Raw genomic sequence first — 15,413 nt, 5'->3', positions numbered from 1 at the left:
GAGGGAGAGGGAGAGGGAGAGGGAGAGAGAGAGAGAGAGAGAGAGAGAGAGAGAGAGAGAGAGAGAGAGAGAGAGAGAGAGAGAGAGAGAGAGAGAGAGAGAGAAGCGAGATCGGCCATCTCTCGGGGAGATGATGCCCGTCGGCAAACACGCCCCCAAACTAACCCCTCCCCTCCTCCATTCTCAACGCCTCGCCGCAGCCCGCGCCTCCTCCGCCGCCTTCTTCTCAGCCGCAGCCCGCGCCTCCTCCGCCGCCTTCTTCTCAGCCGCAGCCCGCGCCTCCTCCTCCGCCTTCTTCTCAGCCGCAGCCCGAGCCTCCTCCTCCGCCTTCTTCTCAGCCGCCGCCCGCGCCTCCTCCGCCGCCTTCTTCTCAGCCGCAGCCCGAGCCTCCTCCTCCGCCTTCTTCTCAGCCGCAGCCCGCGCCTCCTCCGCCGCCTTCTTCTCAGCCGCAACCCGCGCCTCCTCCGCCGCCTTCTTCTCAGCCGCAGCCCGCGCCTCCTCCGCCGCCGCTCTGCTCGCCTCCACCTCATGAAGCGCCTCACGCGCCTCCTCTCGCGCCGCCACCGCCGCCGCCCCCTCCCGCCGGAGGGAGGACGCCTTGAGCGCGCGCGCCGCGCCGGCCCGCGCCTCCTCCCGCGCCGCCACCGCCGCCGCACCGTCTTGCCGGAGCGACGAAGCCTTAAGGTAGGGTAGGGTAAGGTAAGGTAGACTTCTCCACACACACGAGGTGGTGGGGCGAGGGCCAGGCTAGTCCCTCGCGACTCCACGTCTAGACGGCAGGAGCCCCACGGCATTCAAAGCGCAAGGCCCAGTGCGCGTGGGTGAGCGGTGTGTGTGTGTGTGTGTGTCTGTCTGTCTGTCTGTCTGTCTGTCTGTCTGTCTGTGTGTGTGTGTATGTGTGTGTGTGTGTGTGTGTGTGTGTGTGTGTGTGTGTGTGCGCGCGCGCGCCTTGAGGTTGCGTCGGGCCGCCGCCGCCCGAGCCAGAGCGACGTCGGCCTCGCGTCGCGCGCTGCGCGCAGACACGGCCGCCGCGCCCTCCGCACGAAGCAAGGCCGCCTTGAGCGCACGCTCCGCCCCCGCCGCCTCCGCCTCCGAATCGCCGCCCCACGCCGCGGCGTTGTCTGCGGCGGCGGAGGCCGGCGCCGGCACGTGCTCGGGCGCGGGCGCCGCGGGCAGCGGGGCTGGCGACGGGGTGCCGGTGGCCTCGACCGTGGCGGAGAGCGACTCGGCCCCCTCCCGCCCCTCCTCCGCCCCCTTCTCCCTGCCCAGCCCTGCAAGCTGAGAGCCCGCGAAGGAGGCGGCGGCGGCGAGGGCGGCGGCGCCGCCCGCCGCGAGCGCCCTGAAGTCCTTGGCGCCGGCGTGGGGGGTGGGCGTGTCGGCGGCCTTGCCGCTCCGCCCGATCGGCGGCGCGGCCAGCGTCTCCGGCTCCCGCTCCTTGGCGACGACCTCCGCTCCGCCCGCCGCGGCCAGCGGGGTGGCCGCCTGCTGCTTGGAGCCGGCCGCAGAGGACGGCGAGGCGACCCGCCCGCGCCCCGCGGCGAGAGGCGCGTGCACGCCCTTGGCCTTAATCGTGTTGAGGAAGAAGCCGCCCGCGCCAAAGGTGGCGGCCGAGGCTGCCAGGCCGGTGAGGAAGGAGCGCCGCTGGTTGGTCGCCTCGTACTCGGCGAGCTCCTCGAGCAGCCGCTCGCGGGGCGTGGGCTGCTGCTGCTGCTGCTTGTTGGCCATGCGGACGGAGGCGCGCGCCGGCGCACCGCGGAGCGTCGGCGGGACGACGGCGATGGCCAGCAAGCCAACACTCATCACGACCATCCTCGTCGTTTTTTTGGGTACCCATTCGTTGCTGGTAGCGAGTCGACGCTGCTTGACCTGCCAGCGTCGACTCGCCCTGTTCGCAGATCTCCTCTGCTGGCGCCATGTGCCTGTCGCCGGCGCTGCAGAGCGGCGAGGACATCGTCAGCCACCAGCTCGAGCTGCAGTCGATCTTGCACGGTGTGCACCAGCGCTACGCCGGCCGCCAAGGGCGGTACAACAAGCACGACACGGCGCGGCTCCGCTACATCAAAAACACCGCCTTCCCGGGCCTGCGCTTCGGCAAGATGGTGCCGGAGCGAGACATGGCGATGCTCAGCCCTCTCCCACCGTCGCGGATCGCCCGTCACCTCGCCTCTCCGCAGGGTCATCTCTCGCGCCGTCTGCATCTCTCTGCCGGTCGCCAGCACCCGCCACCGACTGGCTGCACCGCCACTCGCGACGCGCCACCCTCGCTCACCAGCCTGCATACGCGCTACTCCCGCCGTGCCTTTGCTGCCACATGGATCGCATGTCACTGCAAACGCGCCCGCAGCCGCGCCGTAAAGGTCTGCCTTGCTGGCTGACGATCTCACTCTCCCGCTCCTATTGCATCTGCCTCCCGCCTCCCAGCTCACATTTGACACTGCAGTAGGTGCTCCTGTCGACGCTGCCGCCGCTGCCACCGCTACTGTCACCGCTCGTTTGATAATCGACGCCACGCTTAGCGGCAGCGAGATCCGAGGTTGAGTCAACTTGCCTGGTGCGCTCTTGCGCGTGCCTTCAAGATCCACAAGTCAATTTGTACCAGAAATCCAAAGGTGGTGCAAAATGGATATCTCAAGATTGGCCTTTATTTCGCGCACCTGCTCTCCGCCGCCGCCGCTTACCTGCTGGCACGCCACCGCCCCGCGTCGCTAACTCAAGCCTCCCTGCTGCATCTTGCCACCCCTGCCACATGACTCGACCGCCGTCGCTGCTACCGCCCTCCCCGCCGCCCTCGAAGGCGCCACCAGCATTACGGCCGCCTTCATATCTCATTGATGCTGCCACCAACGCCACTTCCTCGATTCTGTGCCGCTGCAGCGGCGAGGCGCCGTCGCCACGATCGCCGCCAGCGCTGCTGATAGCCTCGGAGCGTCGCCGTGGCCGCGTTCTGGTCTGCCCACGCTTCCCTAAAACGTCTAGGACGAGCTCAGAGGCTAAGGGCGCATCATGTGGGACCATCTAGCTCTACTGGGTCCGCGACGGTGGTCGGCGCACCCCCGTCTCGAACGTGTGTGCTCTCTGTCTGTCTGTCTGTTGTTTCGGCTAAGTCGTTTTGTACCGGATTTCAATGTTAGTGGCAAAACCGCGGAGCCGAAAATGGCGTTTAATTTCGCGCACCTGCTGTCCGCCGCCTGCGGCGGCGCTCCGCGCCGCTTGGGGCGCCTGCGGCGCCCCTGGGCGCGCTGCGCGCGCCTGTTTTGGGGGGGCTACCAGCACCGAAAAAGTGCCGTTTTTTTCCGCTTTATTTTTTTTTGTCCAGTCCGAGCCTGACTGTTCTTCACCTTCCTACATACATAATAATAATACTGACGGATGGACACTTGCTGTAGCCACACGACACGCACACACACTCACTCTAATGTTGATTGAAAATCCGCCTGGCGCGGCTGTTTAAATAATTAATAAATAAAACGGACACCTCTACTAGGAGATGGGTAAAAAGGAACAGGTCCCCGCCCGTGCGATCTTTGTGCTGGGTTCTTTGTGGGTGTGGTCGGCGGCTAGCCGGGGTCGTCCTCCCGATGGGGGACTAGCACTAGCCGTCTTCCACATGGTCCCTCGGGTCCCTGCTGCTCCTAATCTCGTCGTACATCCTCCTGCTGATCTCCGCAACATCCTGCTCCCTCCCTCGTCTCGCCCTGCGCGTCTGCTCCGCCTCACCGTCGTCTGCTCTGCGTCGTCTGGTGACGGGTCCTCCATAGTCGGTTGAGGTCGCCGCCCTCCTCGTGCCTCTTCCCAACGTTCCCTCGGCGGCCGATGCCGTCCGCTCCGGCTCCCCAGTCCCCGGGTCTGCCCTGCTCTCTTCTGCGCTAGCTTCTGTTTCGTCATCACTGATGTCCGTCCTCTTCTTTCTCCATAGGGCAGGATAGCACTAGCATATGCGCCTAGTGCGCACTGGGCCCACATAGATGTGACCCGCCCACTCGAGTGCGGCGCCCAGATGCTAGTGCTTGAGAGGACATCACAAACGCGGCACGGCCCGTTTTGGATGTCTGCGGAGATTCTGTCTTAGCACACACAGTGAGTCATTCGGAGTCATTCGATGGCCAGAGTGCGATTGTGTGTGTGCGGGAGTTGGTTTGTCGGGAGGGAGGGGCAGGCTGCTCACCCACGTGCACCGGGCCAGTGCTTGCACTTTGAATGCCGTGGGGCTCCTGCCCGTGTCCGGGTGTGGAGATGCGAGGGTCGCCCCCCCTTGCCCCACCACTTTGTGTGTGTGGAGAAATTTACCTTACCTTACCTTACCTTCTTTCTCCTCTTGTTGTACGCTTTGTACATCGCGTCGATTCCTTTTCGCGTGAGCACCACCCTGAAGCCCGCCCAGCAGCTGAACCGCTCCCTAAGTCGAAGGAGCATCATCAGTCTCACCCACTTCGCTCGCTGCCCACTGTCTCCGCTCCCTCCCGCTTGAGCCGCCGTCGTGGCCCTCGTTCGTCCCTCGGGTCGGGCCCTTCTCCTGGGGGTCATGAAGACATGAACACGTCTCCGCCACGGTCGGCTGCCCCTTCAGGCGGCTGTTTACTTTTTTGAGCCATGGCCCTTGACGGCCTCGACCGTCCCGGTCCCCGTCCGCGGATCCACCGTCCCACCCTCCCACCCCTGTCCCCGCCCTCCACGCCCAGAACCGTCTCGCGGGCGCGTGGCAGCGTGTTGCCGCAAGCGACGAACGCCCCCATGCGCCCCACCCCGGAGGGGTCCGACGGCATGCTGATTTTACGTCTCGCTCATGCTGATTTTAGATTAGGACGCGCACCGCACCCTCTAACTAAGATACGCAGTGTGTATAGACGGGGAAATAAAAGGTGATCCATGAGACTGAGGTCTATGAGCCCGACCCCCTTCCCATCCGAGTACTATCGCGCTCGCAGAGCGAAACGCACCCGAGTCCCCCTTGAGCCCTACCCCTCCCTCCCATCCGCGATGTACTAAGTACCGTCGCGCTCGGGGTGCGAAGAAACGCATCCGAGCCCGCGCCAAGCCCCTCGAGCCGACGCGTCGCGTGAGCGAAACACACCCGAGCCCGCGCCGACCCACCGGGCGACACCCACCGACACCGTTAATTCTCGTAGTCCGACTCGAGGATTTCACTCCTTGAACTTCTTGGCCTCTAGCTTTGCGCGAAGCTCCGTCAGCTCCGCGTCCTTGCGCTCTAGCTCCGCGTCCTTGCGCTCTAGCTCCGCGTCCTTGCGCTCTAGCTCCGCGTCCTTGCGCTCGAGCTCCGCGTCCTTGCGCTCGAGCGAGCGCCGATCGCGGCGCCCTCCCGCAACCGGCCACTGCTCAGTGCGCTTCCAAACCGCGGCGACAAACCCCGCGTCGGCAAGACGGAAGGCGCCGTCGCCGTCAAAGTCACCCAGCCCGATGAGCTCGCACTTGCCGTCGATCACCTCGGTGGCGCTGCCGAGCACGACCTCGACCTTGCCGTCGAGCACCTCGGTACCGTTGCCGAGCGAGACCTCGCACTTCCTCGTCACTGCGTCGAGGGCAGTGCCATCGCCGCAGCCCCCGGTTGGGCACCCTTGCGAGCCCCACGAGTAGGGCCACGCGCTCGTCTGTGCGGCGAAGCTGGCGTGGATGAGCGCCTTGTTGCAGTCGCTGAGGGAGGAGGCGCCGTTGAACATGCCGCCCATGTAGAGGACAGCCGACACGTCCCACGAGCTGATGTCCTTGTTGAAGGAGGAGGCGCCTGGTGTGACCGATCGGACCACGCTTGCGTGGATACGTGGCTGGCAGGCTGACCCGTGTGCGGGTTACCCCGCACACGGGGACCCGGTCCCCCTCGGCACACCTCCGCTGCTTAATGTCTGACGACTCGAACCCGTGAAAGGAGGCGGTAACCGGTAAGTCGTCGTCGCCCGACGCTGCTTGCAGCCCATGGCGATGGCGCGCTAACAAAGAGGTTCCTCTTTTCCGCGCCCCCCCCTCGATGTTGACCCTCCCCCACCACCCCTCTCCCCGGACGACGCCGCTCTCGCATCTGCTATGGTCTCTCTCTCGATACACATCAGAGCAGGCGCACATCGCCCCCCCCCCTAGCATGTGGTAGGCACCCCCCAGCAGTTTGTGGGCTAGGAATAGCCGCCAGAGAGAGAGCCGATTTTGCCCCCAAAGTTGTGAAACCGTGGCTGAAAGTCCAATATCTTCGAGAATCTGGCCAGTCTCAAGGCTCCCGTGCCGGTTCTCCCCACTCAACCCCGCCGGCAGCGCGAGCTGCCGACATATTGAGCGGCTCGTCCGCGTCGCGCACTCGTCCCAACCGAGGGCCGCAGACTCAATCTGCGCGCCAACGGCTGGTGACGCTGTGTTGCCCTTGAGCTAGTCCTTCCCCGGTCGCCTAAAGCCGTCTAGCGCGTACCGGCTACCGCGCGTAAAGTAGTTTCCGTACGGCTTTAGAGCCTCTGGCTCTGCGCTGTCTCGTGTCTGGCGAACGCCTGTATGCCATGCGCGCGGACCACGCGTGGATACGTGGCTGGTGTATATCCAAAAACAAAAAGACGACCAGCCGCGCGTATATGCTGTATCTAGCCTGTGTAAAGGCTCATCCACGTGCACCGGGCCAGTGCTTGCACTTTGAATGCCGTGGGGCTCCTGCCCGTGTCCGGGTGTGGAGATAGAGGGTGCACAGCGTCCCAATCTAAAATCTGAGGATTCAGGATTCAGGCATCGCTTCAGTGGGGCCAAAGTGAGTTTATGGATGTGTGAGAACGGTACGGGACACGAGGAGTCACGCGGACCGACTCGTCGGCGACTCTGCAGCACGCCGTTTCAGATTTTTCTCAGCGTGAGCGAGACGTGGAAGAGTGCCACCGTCGGGTAGGACGGGTCGGCCCGGAGCATCAGAGTAGCCGTCGTGGTCGCGGCGAGCAGCGCCGGCCACTCCGGCGCCGCGTCGGCAACATGGGAGCATGTCCACCGCCACTTCGCGGTCGCAGTGCTGTTTTGTCGCCAAACGCCGCATGTACCTCTGGCGGGCCAAAGATCGACTCGCATGTCGATTTCGACTTGACGGCGGCATGGAGGCATCACGTCTCCATGCCGCCGTCAAGTCGGAGCCAGTCTGCGGCGATCACAGCGCTCGCAGGAGGTACATGCGAGCTTTTCCGAGTCAAGCGATTGCGCGAAATCCCACAGTGGTGGATTTTGGGGCGCTGTGCACCCCCTAGTGGAGATGCGAGGGTCGCCCCCCCTTGCCCCACCACTTTGTGTGTGTGGAGAAATTTACCTTACCTTACCTTACCTACAAAGTATGCCCCGCACGCCGCAGCGCCGAGGAGACATATGCCATGCCGGCGTGTCCGAGCAATCAAAACTACAGATGCTTCAACCGCGACGATGGGGCCGCGCCTCGGCCCACGCGCCCGGAGTACATGCTACATGGCTCGGTCCGCGCGCTGCCCTTCTTCACTCCCGCGCCCACCCAAACGACGGCTCCACCGCCTTTTACTCCCGCGCCCACCCAAACGACGACTCCACCGCCTTTTGCCAGCTCGCGCAGCGCGCCGTCCGCTCCTCCTCGCAAATGGCGGGCTCAAAGGTGCGCTCGATGTCGTCGCCGCTCGACGGGATGTCGGCGATCGAGCTCCAGACCCCGGCGCCCAAGCCGGCAGCGATGGCAGCGCCAAGCGCGGTCGTCTCCACGTCGCGCGGCCGCTGGACAGCGATGCCGCACAAGTCCGCCTGGTACTGCAGCAGCTCGTCGGAGAGCGCGACGCCGCCGTCGACGCGCAGGCCGGTGAGCGCCGCTCCGGTGTCGGCGGCCATGCAGACAGTGACCTCCTTGGCCTGGTGGGCGATGCCCTCGAGCACCGCCCGCGCGACGTGCCTAATTAAGGAGTTCATTCGAGCGAATTAAGAGTTCATTCAGAGTTCATTAAGAGCACCGCCCGCGCGACGCGCCTAATTAAGAGTTCATTACAGCGAATTAAGAGTTCATTCAGAGGTCATTAAGAGCACCGCCCGCGCGGCGTGCCGCTTGTCGTGCGCGAGGGTCAGCCCGACCAGCGTCGCGCGCGCGTCGTCGCGCCAGTGCGGTGCGAGCAGCCCGCCAAAGGCGGGCACAAACACGAGCCCCTCCGTCCCCTCCGGCACCTGCGCGGCAAAGAAGGGCGGTGGCGCGCCGCTAACGCACTCACGACGATTCAGACATGCTCAGGGGATTCATCAGGCTCCGCGTTAGCGCTCACGCCGAACCCGCCATAAGGCACCACCACAGCCGTGGAGGCACTGCCCGGTGCGAGCACCGCGCCGGCGGGCAGTGTGCGCGGCCAAGCGATGAGATCGATCTCCAGCGCCGAGATACTGGGAGATCTGGGGAGAGATGAGGGGACGGCGCCTGCGCGGCCAGCGACGAGATCTCCGGCGCGGTGCCGATCATGCCAAGCGAGTCCTTGAACCAGTTGATCCCGACCGCGCACGAAGCCACCGCACCCTCGAGCGCGTACCTAGAGAGGCGGTTCCTGGAAGGCTCCTGGGGAGGCTCCTCGACGGCGAGGCCGCCCCCCCTCGAAGCGCGCACTGCGTGGGCGCACTCGCGCCGAATCGGTAGAGCGCCGTCGAGAGAAGCCCATGGCTCGACGGCACCTAATCAATAATTAATAATTAATAATTAACTAGCGGTAGAGCGCCGTCGAGAGAAGCCCGTGGCTCGACGGCACCTAATTAATAATTAATATTTAATATTATTTAGCGGTAGAGCGCCGTCGAGAGAAGCCCGTGGCTCGACGGCACCGGTGCGCCGCCGCTGTTGACGAGCCTGCGCCGAGAGTAGGCCGACATGGGGGGGGCGTGGAGTCGGTCTTGTGCGGAGTCTTCAGAGCACCGCGTGAGCACGAGTGGGTGCGAAGGCTGTGAGCACAGCGGAGCAGTGCGGGATGCGGTTGAGTACGTGTCCTCTTGAGTGCTGGTTGGGGTGCACGAATCCGTGGTCTGCTTCTAGGTCGGCCGAGCATGAAGGCGCCGGTGCCGTAAGTGATCTTGGCCTCGCCGACACCAAAGCAGCGCTGGCCGACCATGGCGGCCTGCTGGTCCCCAATCATCCCCGTGAGCGGCGCCTGTTCACAGCTTGGAGGTGTGAAGAGGGCCCTGCTGGTCTCCAGTCCTCCCCGTGAGCGGCGCCTGTTCACAGCTTGGAGGTGTGAAGAGGGCCCTGCTGGTCTCCAGTCCTCCCCGTGAGCGGCGCCTGTTCACAGCTTGGAGGTGTGAAGAGGGCCCTGCTGGTCTCCAGTCCTCCCCGTGAGCGGCGCCTGTTCACAGCTTGGAGGTGTGAAGAGGGCCCTGCTGGTCTCCAGTCCTCCCCGTGAGCGGCGCCTGTTCACAGCTTGGAGGTGTGAAGAGGGCCCTGCTGCTCTCCAGTCCTCCCCGTGAGCGGCGCCTGTTCACAGCTTGGAGGTGTGAAGAGGGCCCTGCTGGTCTCCAGTCCTCCCCGTGAGCGGCGCCTGTTCACAGCTTGGAGGTGTGAAGAGGGCCCTGCTGGTCTCCAGTCCTCCCCGTGAGCGGCGCCTGTTCACAGCTTGGAGGTGTGAAGAGGGCCCTGCTGGTCTCCAGTCCTCCCCGTGAGCGGCGCCTGTTCACAGCTTGGAGGTGTGAAGAGGGCCCTGCTGGTCTCCAATCATCCCCGTGAGCGGCGCCTGTTCACAGCTTGGAGGTGTGAAGAGGGCCCTGCTGGTCTCCAGTCCTCCCCGTGAGCGGCGCCTGTTCACAGCTTGGAGGTGTGAAGAGGGCCCTGCTGCTCTCCAGTCCTCCCCGTGAGCGGCGCCTGTTCACAGCTTGGAGGTGTGAAGAGGGCCCTGCTGGTCTCCAGTCCTCCCCGTGAGCGGCGCCTGTTCACAGCTTGGAGGTGTGAAGAGGGCCCTGCTGGTCTCCAGTCCTCCCCGTGAGCGGCGCCTGTTCACAGCTTGGAGGTGTGAAGAGGGCCCTGCTGGTCTCCAGTCCTCCCCGTGAGCGGCGCCTGTTCACAGCTTGGAGGTGTGAAGAGGGCCCTGCTGGTCTCCAGTCCTCCCCGTGAGCGGCGCCTGTTCACAGCTTGGAGGTGTGAAGAGGGCCCTGCTGGTCTCCAGTCCTCCCCGTGAGCGGCGCCTGTTCACAGCTTGGAGGTGTGAAGAGGGCCCTGCTGGTCTCCAGTCCTCCCCGTGAGCGGCGCCTGTTCACAGCTTGGAGGTGTGAAGAGGGCCCTGCTGGTCTCCAGTCCTCCCCGTGAGCGGCGCCTGTTCACAGCTTGGAGGTGTGAAGAGGGCCCTGCTGGTCTCCAGTCCTCCCCGTGAGCGGCGCCTGTTCACAGCTTGGAGGTGTGAAGAGGGCCCTGCTGGTCTCCAGTCCTCCCCGTGAGCGGCGTCCCCATGCAGCGGCCCGCCGTCGACGCGCCCAATCTCCTCGGCGCACGAGACGATGGTTGGGAGGGCGCCCTCCGCCGCGCCGACGCCCAGCGCGCGCACGAGGCCGCCGTCCCAGCCGCACGTCGATAGGTTCATCAGCATCGTCCTCGACGCGTTGGTCACGTCCGAGACGTGCCTTGATTGGTCAATTAATTATTAATGACGGCCTTGGTTAATAAAATAACCTCGACGCGTTGGTCACGTCGGAGACGTGCCTTGTGGCGCGGCCGCCCGCGCCGCCGGTCAGATTCCACGCGAGCCACGAGTCGACGGTCCCAACGAGCGCCTAGAAGGTTCCTAGAAGGTTCCTAGAAGGTTCCACGCGAGCCACGAGTCGACGGTCCCAACAAGCGCCGTCCCAGACTCGAAGCCCTCCTTGACCTGCGCGAGTGGAAGGCGCCAGAACTCAGGGCGGGGAAGAGGGTACCGTGCAGTGCCTTCAGAGCAGCGCGTGAGGACGAGGGGCTACGAGAGCAGCGAATGCGGCTGAATGCGGCTGATTGCGTGTCCTCTCGACCGCTAGTTTGGGGGCACAAGAAGCACGTCTTCTGCTTCTAGGCTCCGTGCTGCCAGGTGCGGGGAGATACGGGGGAGATATTCCGCTTCTAGGCTCCTTGACGGCGGGCACTGTCTCCAGCAGCCAGCGCAGCTTAACGCCCGAAAAGTAAGTCGAGAGAGGCAGGCCGCAGGTGGCGCGCAGCGCGTCCTGGCCGCCCAGCTCGTCGGCCAGGGCGGACACCGTCGTCGCGGTCCTCGCGTCGTGCCTGCGCCGCGAGAGTAGGGGGAGAGACGAGTCTGGTGGCTGTGCTGCGTCCTGCGGGCGCCGCAAAGACGTCGGCCGCCGCCGCGCCGCATCTCTCCCTTCGCGCCGACCCCCTTCCTAGGGGCCGGGGCGTGCTCACCACAGGATGCAGTCGTACAGCGGCTCGCCCGTCCGCTTGTCCCACACTACCGTGCTCTCCCGCTGGTTGGTGATGCCGACGCCGACGACGTCAGAGGCGCTGGCGCCCGCGGCCGCGAGCGCCGCGGCAGCCGAGTCGGTGACGGTCCCCACAATCCTTTTGGCGTCCATCTGCGACCAGCCCGCCTGCGGGTTGCTCGTTGCCGACTGCAGCTCCACTTGGTGCGACGCGACCGGCCTGAGCGTGACGGCGTCGTAAAGGATGACACGCGAGCTGGAGGTGCCCTGGTCGATGGATGCGATGAGCGACGAGGCGGCGCGCGCACACAGGCCTCGCGTGGCTCTCGAGGCGGGTCTGGAGAGCGTCGCAGCGAGCATTGAGGAGAAGCAAGCGAGTAGAGGTACGACCTCCAAAGCTCACCGGGCTTCTCGAGGTCTCGAGGGATTGATATTTTTAGGCTCTTAGGATGACCCGGGGTAGGGTAAGTGTTCCCGTGCCTCGACAATTGCCGCTGGTAGGTAGGCGCGCCGCGCCGAACCATGGCGGGCACTCCGCGGCCGCGCACCCTTCGTCACAATGCCAACCGCGCGCGGCCGTCGACCGACCGACCGGCAAGCACACGCCTCGACTCGGACACAGTGTTCCGAGGGCAAGGGAGAGGGGCTGGCTCCTAGCCCGAGAGGGGAGCTTCCGAGACCCACTACAAGACCACGCACGCATCATCCCGCGGCCTGGCGGTCGGTGGGATTGATTGCAAAACCAACCAACCAGTCTTCCTTCCTTCCTGCGCGTGCCGCCTGTCGTTCGATTCGGGCGCCTTGGGCGTCGGGGTGGCGAGCAGGGGACGCGGCTCTGAGCGCCCAGCGACGCGTGCCGGATGGAGTCCGGCCGCGGGTGACTAGGGAAGTTCGCTCAGGATGTGTGGCAGTCAGTTTGGCTGAGTGTCTTGTCTTGTGGTTCTGTGTGTCGCTCCTGTGTGACCGTCATCGACCGTCCTGCGTCCACCCATACCGCGTTGGTGTCCCAGTCGTTGGTCGGACTGTGTTTCGCCTTCCCATCAACCAATCAATCAATTTGAGAGCGCCTTCGTTGTTAATAATAATACACACGGTCACCGACGGACGTCTGCTGTAGCCGCACGACACGCACACACTCACACCCACACCGCACCGCACTCCGCGCCCGCGCGCCCCCCCGCCCCGCCTAGGTTGGAAGGAGATGGGATAGATTCGTCTTGCCACTCCTGCGCGCCGCAATCCCTCGCGCCGCTCCTGCCGAGGTCAGCTTGCTTATCGACGTAGTCGTTCCACTTATGACCACTGTGCCCCTTGACGTGTCTCCATGTCACTTCGTGCCTCGACGCTAAATGCCGCCACGCTGCTCGAAGATAGCTCGCTAGTTGTGCGTTCTCCCCCGGCGAAATTCTCCCCGTCGCACACGCCATCGCGTACTCGCTGTCTGTTCGGACCACCCCTCGTGAGCCTGCTGGTCGTGTGGTGCCGTGTGGAGTAGTGAGCGAAAAAGCTCCGCAAGCTCCGCCGTGTTATTGGTGTGTTTCCGCGCCCCCACGAAAGCGGCGTGTACGGGGCTAGTCACGACGGGGCCGTTCACAGCCTTGTTATTGAGAATACGTCCTATGGCGCTGTGCGCTGGTTTGTGAGAGGTTGAGGTGCGAGCCCTGGAGGCCCTGGGAATGGGGGGAGACTACCCGCGGGCCTAGAAGGCCCGCGAGCAGGGGGGTGGGGCATTGAGATAGGTCATGAATGAGTGCGCGACACTTCACACAACAGGAGAAATAAATGACGCGGTTGGACCTCGCACGCTCGGTTTGAAGGCGTGCCACCTTCACGCCACCTTCCATGGCTCCAAGACCCAAGAAGCGGGCGTCGACGGATGCCAGCGAGGAGCTCTGGAAGAAGGCGTACCGCGTATTCCAGGGCAGCTTCCCTGAAGCTCCTGAGTCTGAGTTCTGGCAGTACATCTACGACACTGCCGAGGCCTACGGCGTGTCCGCGACCGACGAGCTGAAAAACTTCTTGCGCATGGAGCATGGCGACGCAGCCACGTTCAATTTGCAGGTCGATTACGTGGACACGGATTCGATCAACGCTGTCGGACGGGAGCTTCTCGCGGACGTTGCGAGGCAGGCTGGCTTCAAGTGCGTCGACCAGAGCGGCTCACGCGCTGCATTCGAGTACGTGCCCACGCGTTTGGTCGAGTTCGTCACGCTAATGCGCAAAGCAGCTCTGACGCACAACATCGCGATTAAGCGCACGTTTTTCGCCTTCAGCTCTATGGGCCTGACTTTCAACTTTCCTGACGAGGAGGTTGAGAACCAAAACAGCAGCATCGACACTCGACAGCTAGAGGGTGACGATCTGTCCGAGGAGGAGAAGCTAGCTGTCGAGTGCGCAAGGGGATGCTCGAAGAAGACGCCAAGACCTTTTTGGCATCTTTCATCGAGGACAAGGGTTCGTCAGCGCCGAGCTCAAAGGCCAAGAAGGCGAAAAAGGCCAAGGGCAAATGAACCAGCATATACCACGGGCGTAGCGCGCCACCGGTGGGCGTCCTTAGCGCGGCTCGCATCGTTCCCTGCTCCGACGTGCATGTGAGGTTGCGTCGTTGATGTGCGCTGCGGCCCCGCCCGCACCTCGGCGGCGACCTCTGCGCTGGCGTTGGACAACGGCGCACCTGCGCAGAAGCCAGAACTGAACGCCCCCCTCCGCCTCCCCCCCCCCCCCCTCGTGGCCACCGGTCCGCGATTAAATACGCTTACTATTTCTTGTTAGTAAATACGTAGTAAAGCCGTAGTGGTAATTTGCAATAGAGAGCCGGCCGGGGAAATTTTTGAAAGTCGCACTACAAGCGTCAAGCCCGGCAAGCGCTCAGCGGACAGCGCACAGCGCGAACACGCCTAACTGCGCTGTGTGCAGAGTGGGAGCCGCGGCTCCTCGCGCGTCGCGGCGCGGTGAGTTGGACATGACACGCAACCTCGAGAGGAGAAGTACCACAACGTACAAGGAGTATGCTAGAAGAGCCCAAAGAAGGGCTTCTCGATCTCGCCGCTGGCCTCGCTGGCCGTCGCCAGCATCACGGCTACCCACTGCTCAAAGGTCACCGTACCGGGCGGCTGGCCGTTGAAGGAGGCCTTCCGGTCGCGGGCGAGAGAGAAGAGCCGCTCGTTGTCCGACTCGGACATCTCCTCGCCTAGGCCGAGTGCCGGAGACCGATCCTCTCTACGAACCGTGTGGGAGCTATGAGGCGCCCTTGGCGGACGCGCCAACACTCTTCATGAGCTTCTCGAACTCTGCAGCGCTATCAATCCAGCCGTTGTCCGTCCCATCCTTGCTCACGCCAGCGAACGCGCGCTTCATCGCGGGTCGCAGCTTCGAGTAGCCTCCGAGCGTGCCCTGGAAGAAGTTTGCGTTCCTGAGGATCTGGAGCCGGAGCGGGCCCTTGCCGCTGTCAAATTCGTCGGGGTCGTCGCCCTCTGGAAAGAAGTCGCTGTCGCCTCCGCCAGCGCCTGGCCACTGGAGCTGCATCACGACGGGGTTTGAGCGATCAAGCTGCATCCGGAGGCGGTCTTGCGCGCCTTGGCCCTCTGCCAGCGGCTCCTGAGCAGCCTGCCCGACCTTGAGGACTCCGAGGATCGCGCCAATCGCAATGAGCTCGTAGTAGCCCGAGATGTAGCACAGCGGGTCGAACGTCATGTCAAACACGCTTAGGTCCGGTATCTCGGCCGCAGTCCGACCGGCACACAGCGCCGCCTTTGTCTCCACTTCCGCCGCCATCCTGTCGAGTCTTTGTTGCCGCATCGCCTCCCACCCCGGCGTAGCCAGAGACGCCGCTGCCGCATGTGGCGCGGTTGTCGACAGCACTGCGAACGTTGCGGCGAACGGTCGACGGCCGGACGTCACATGAGCAAGCAGGAGCCACATCGTGCAAGTGGGGTGTCCGGGGGGTGTGATGCGCTAGCCGTCGTGCTTTGCGTCATCATTCTTTATTCCTGTCGCGTAATCGTGTCGTGCCAGAGCAAAAATTCTTTATTTCGCCCGGGCGCAGTCCTCAAGGAATTCCGTCGGGTCGG

The 15,413-nt window shown here is 64.3% G+C and overlaps 3 protein-coding genes across 3 annotated transcripts; all 3 read right to left on the bottom strand.

The window, feature by feature from the left end:
- Positions 1-183: 183 nt before the first annotated feature.
- On the bottom strand, positions 184-1,809 carry EMIHUDRAFT_119036 (hypothetical protein; the record flags this gene model as incomplete). The annotated part of the gene is made up of 2 exons (XM_005768845.1): positions 184-678; positions 1,024-1,809. 2 exons carry the CDS (start codon positions 1,807-1,809, stop codon positions 184-186), a joined length of 1,281 nt encoding a protein of 426 aa, XP_005768902.1.
- Positions 1,810-5,141: 3,332 nt separating this feature from the next.
- EMIHUDRAFT_245104 (hypothetical protein) lies at positions 5,142-5,930 on the bottom strand (the record flags this gene model as incomplete). Its single annotated transcript, XM_005768844.1, has 2 exons — positions 5,142-5,740; positions 5,873-5,930. The coding sequence occupies 2 exons, from the start codon at positions 5,928-5,930 to the stop codon at positions 5,142-5,144; spliced, it is 657 nt and encodes a 218-aa protein (XP_005768901.1).
- A 1,471-nt stretch (positions 5,931-7,401) lies between these two features.
- On the bottom strand, positions 7,402-11,703 carry EMIHUDRAFT_425018 (glycerol kinase; the record flags this gene model as incomplete). The annotated part of the gene is made up of 11 exons (XM_005768843.1): positions 7,402-7,876; positions 8,024-8,142; positions 8,354-8,495; positions 8,570-8,634; positions 8,704-8,708; positions 8,969-9,104; positions 10,410-10,560; positions 10,610-10,710; positions 10,779-10,805; positions 11,044-11,188; positions 11,327-11,703. 11 exons carry the CDS (start codon positions 11,701-11,703, stop codon positions 7,495-7,497), a joined length of 1,650 nt encoding a protein of 549 aa, XP_005768900.1. The 3' UTR covers positions 7,402-7,494.
- Positions 11,704-15,413: the final 3,710 nt, after the last annotated feature.

Source organism: Emiliania huxleyi, assembly GCF_000372725.1.
Source record: "Emiliania huxleyi CCMP1516 unplaced genomic scaffold EMIHUscaffold_446, whole genome shotgun sequence".
Lineage (NCBI taxonomy): Eukaryota > Haptophyta > Isochrysidales > Noelaerhabdaceae > Emiliania > Emiliania huxleyi.
The sequence above is the reverse complement of the archived record's forward strand: the minus strand, read 5'-3'. Positions and strand labels throughout refer to the sequence as shown.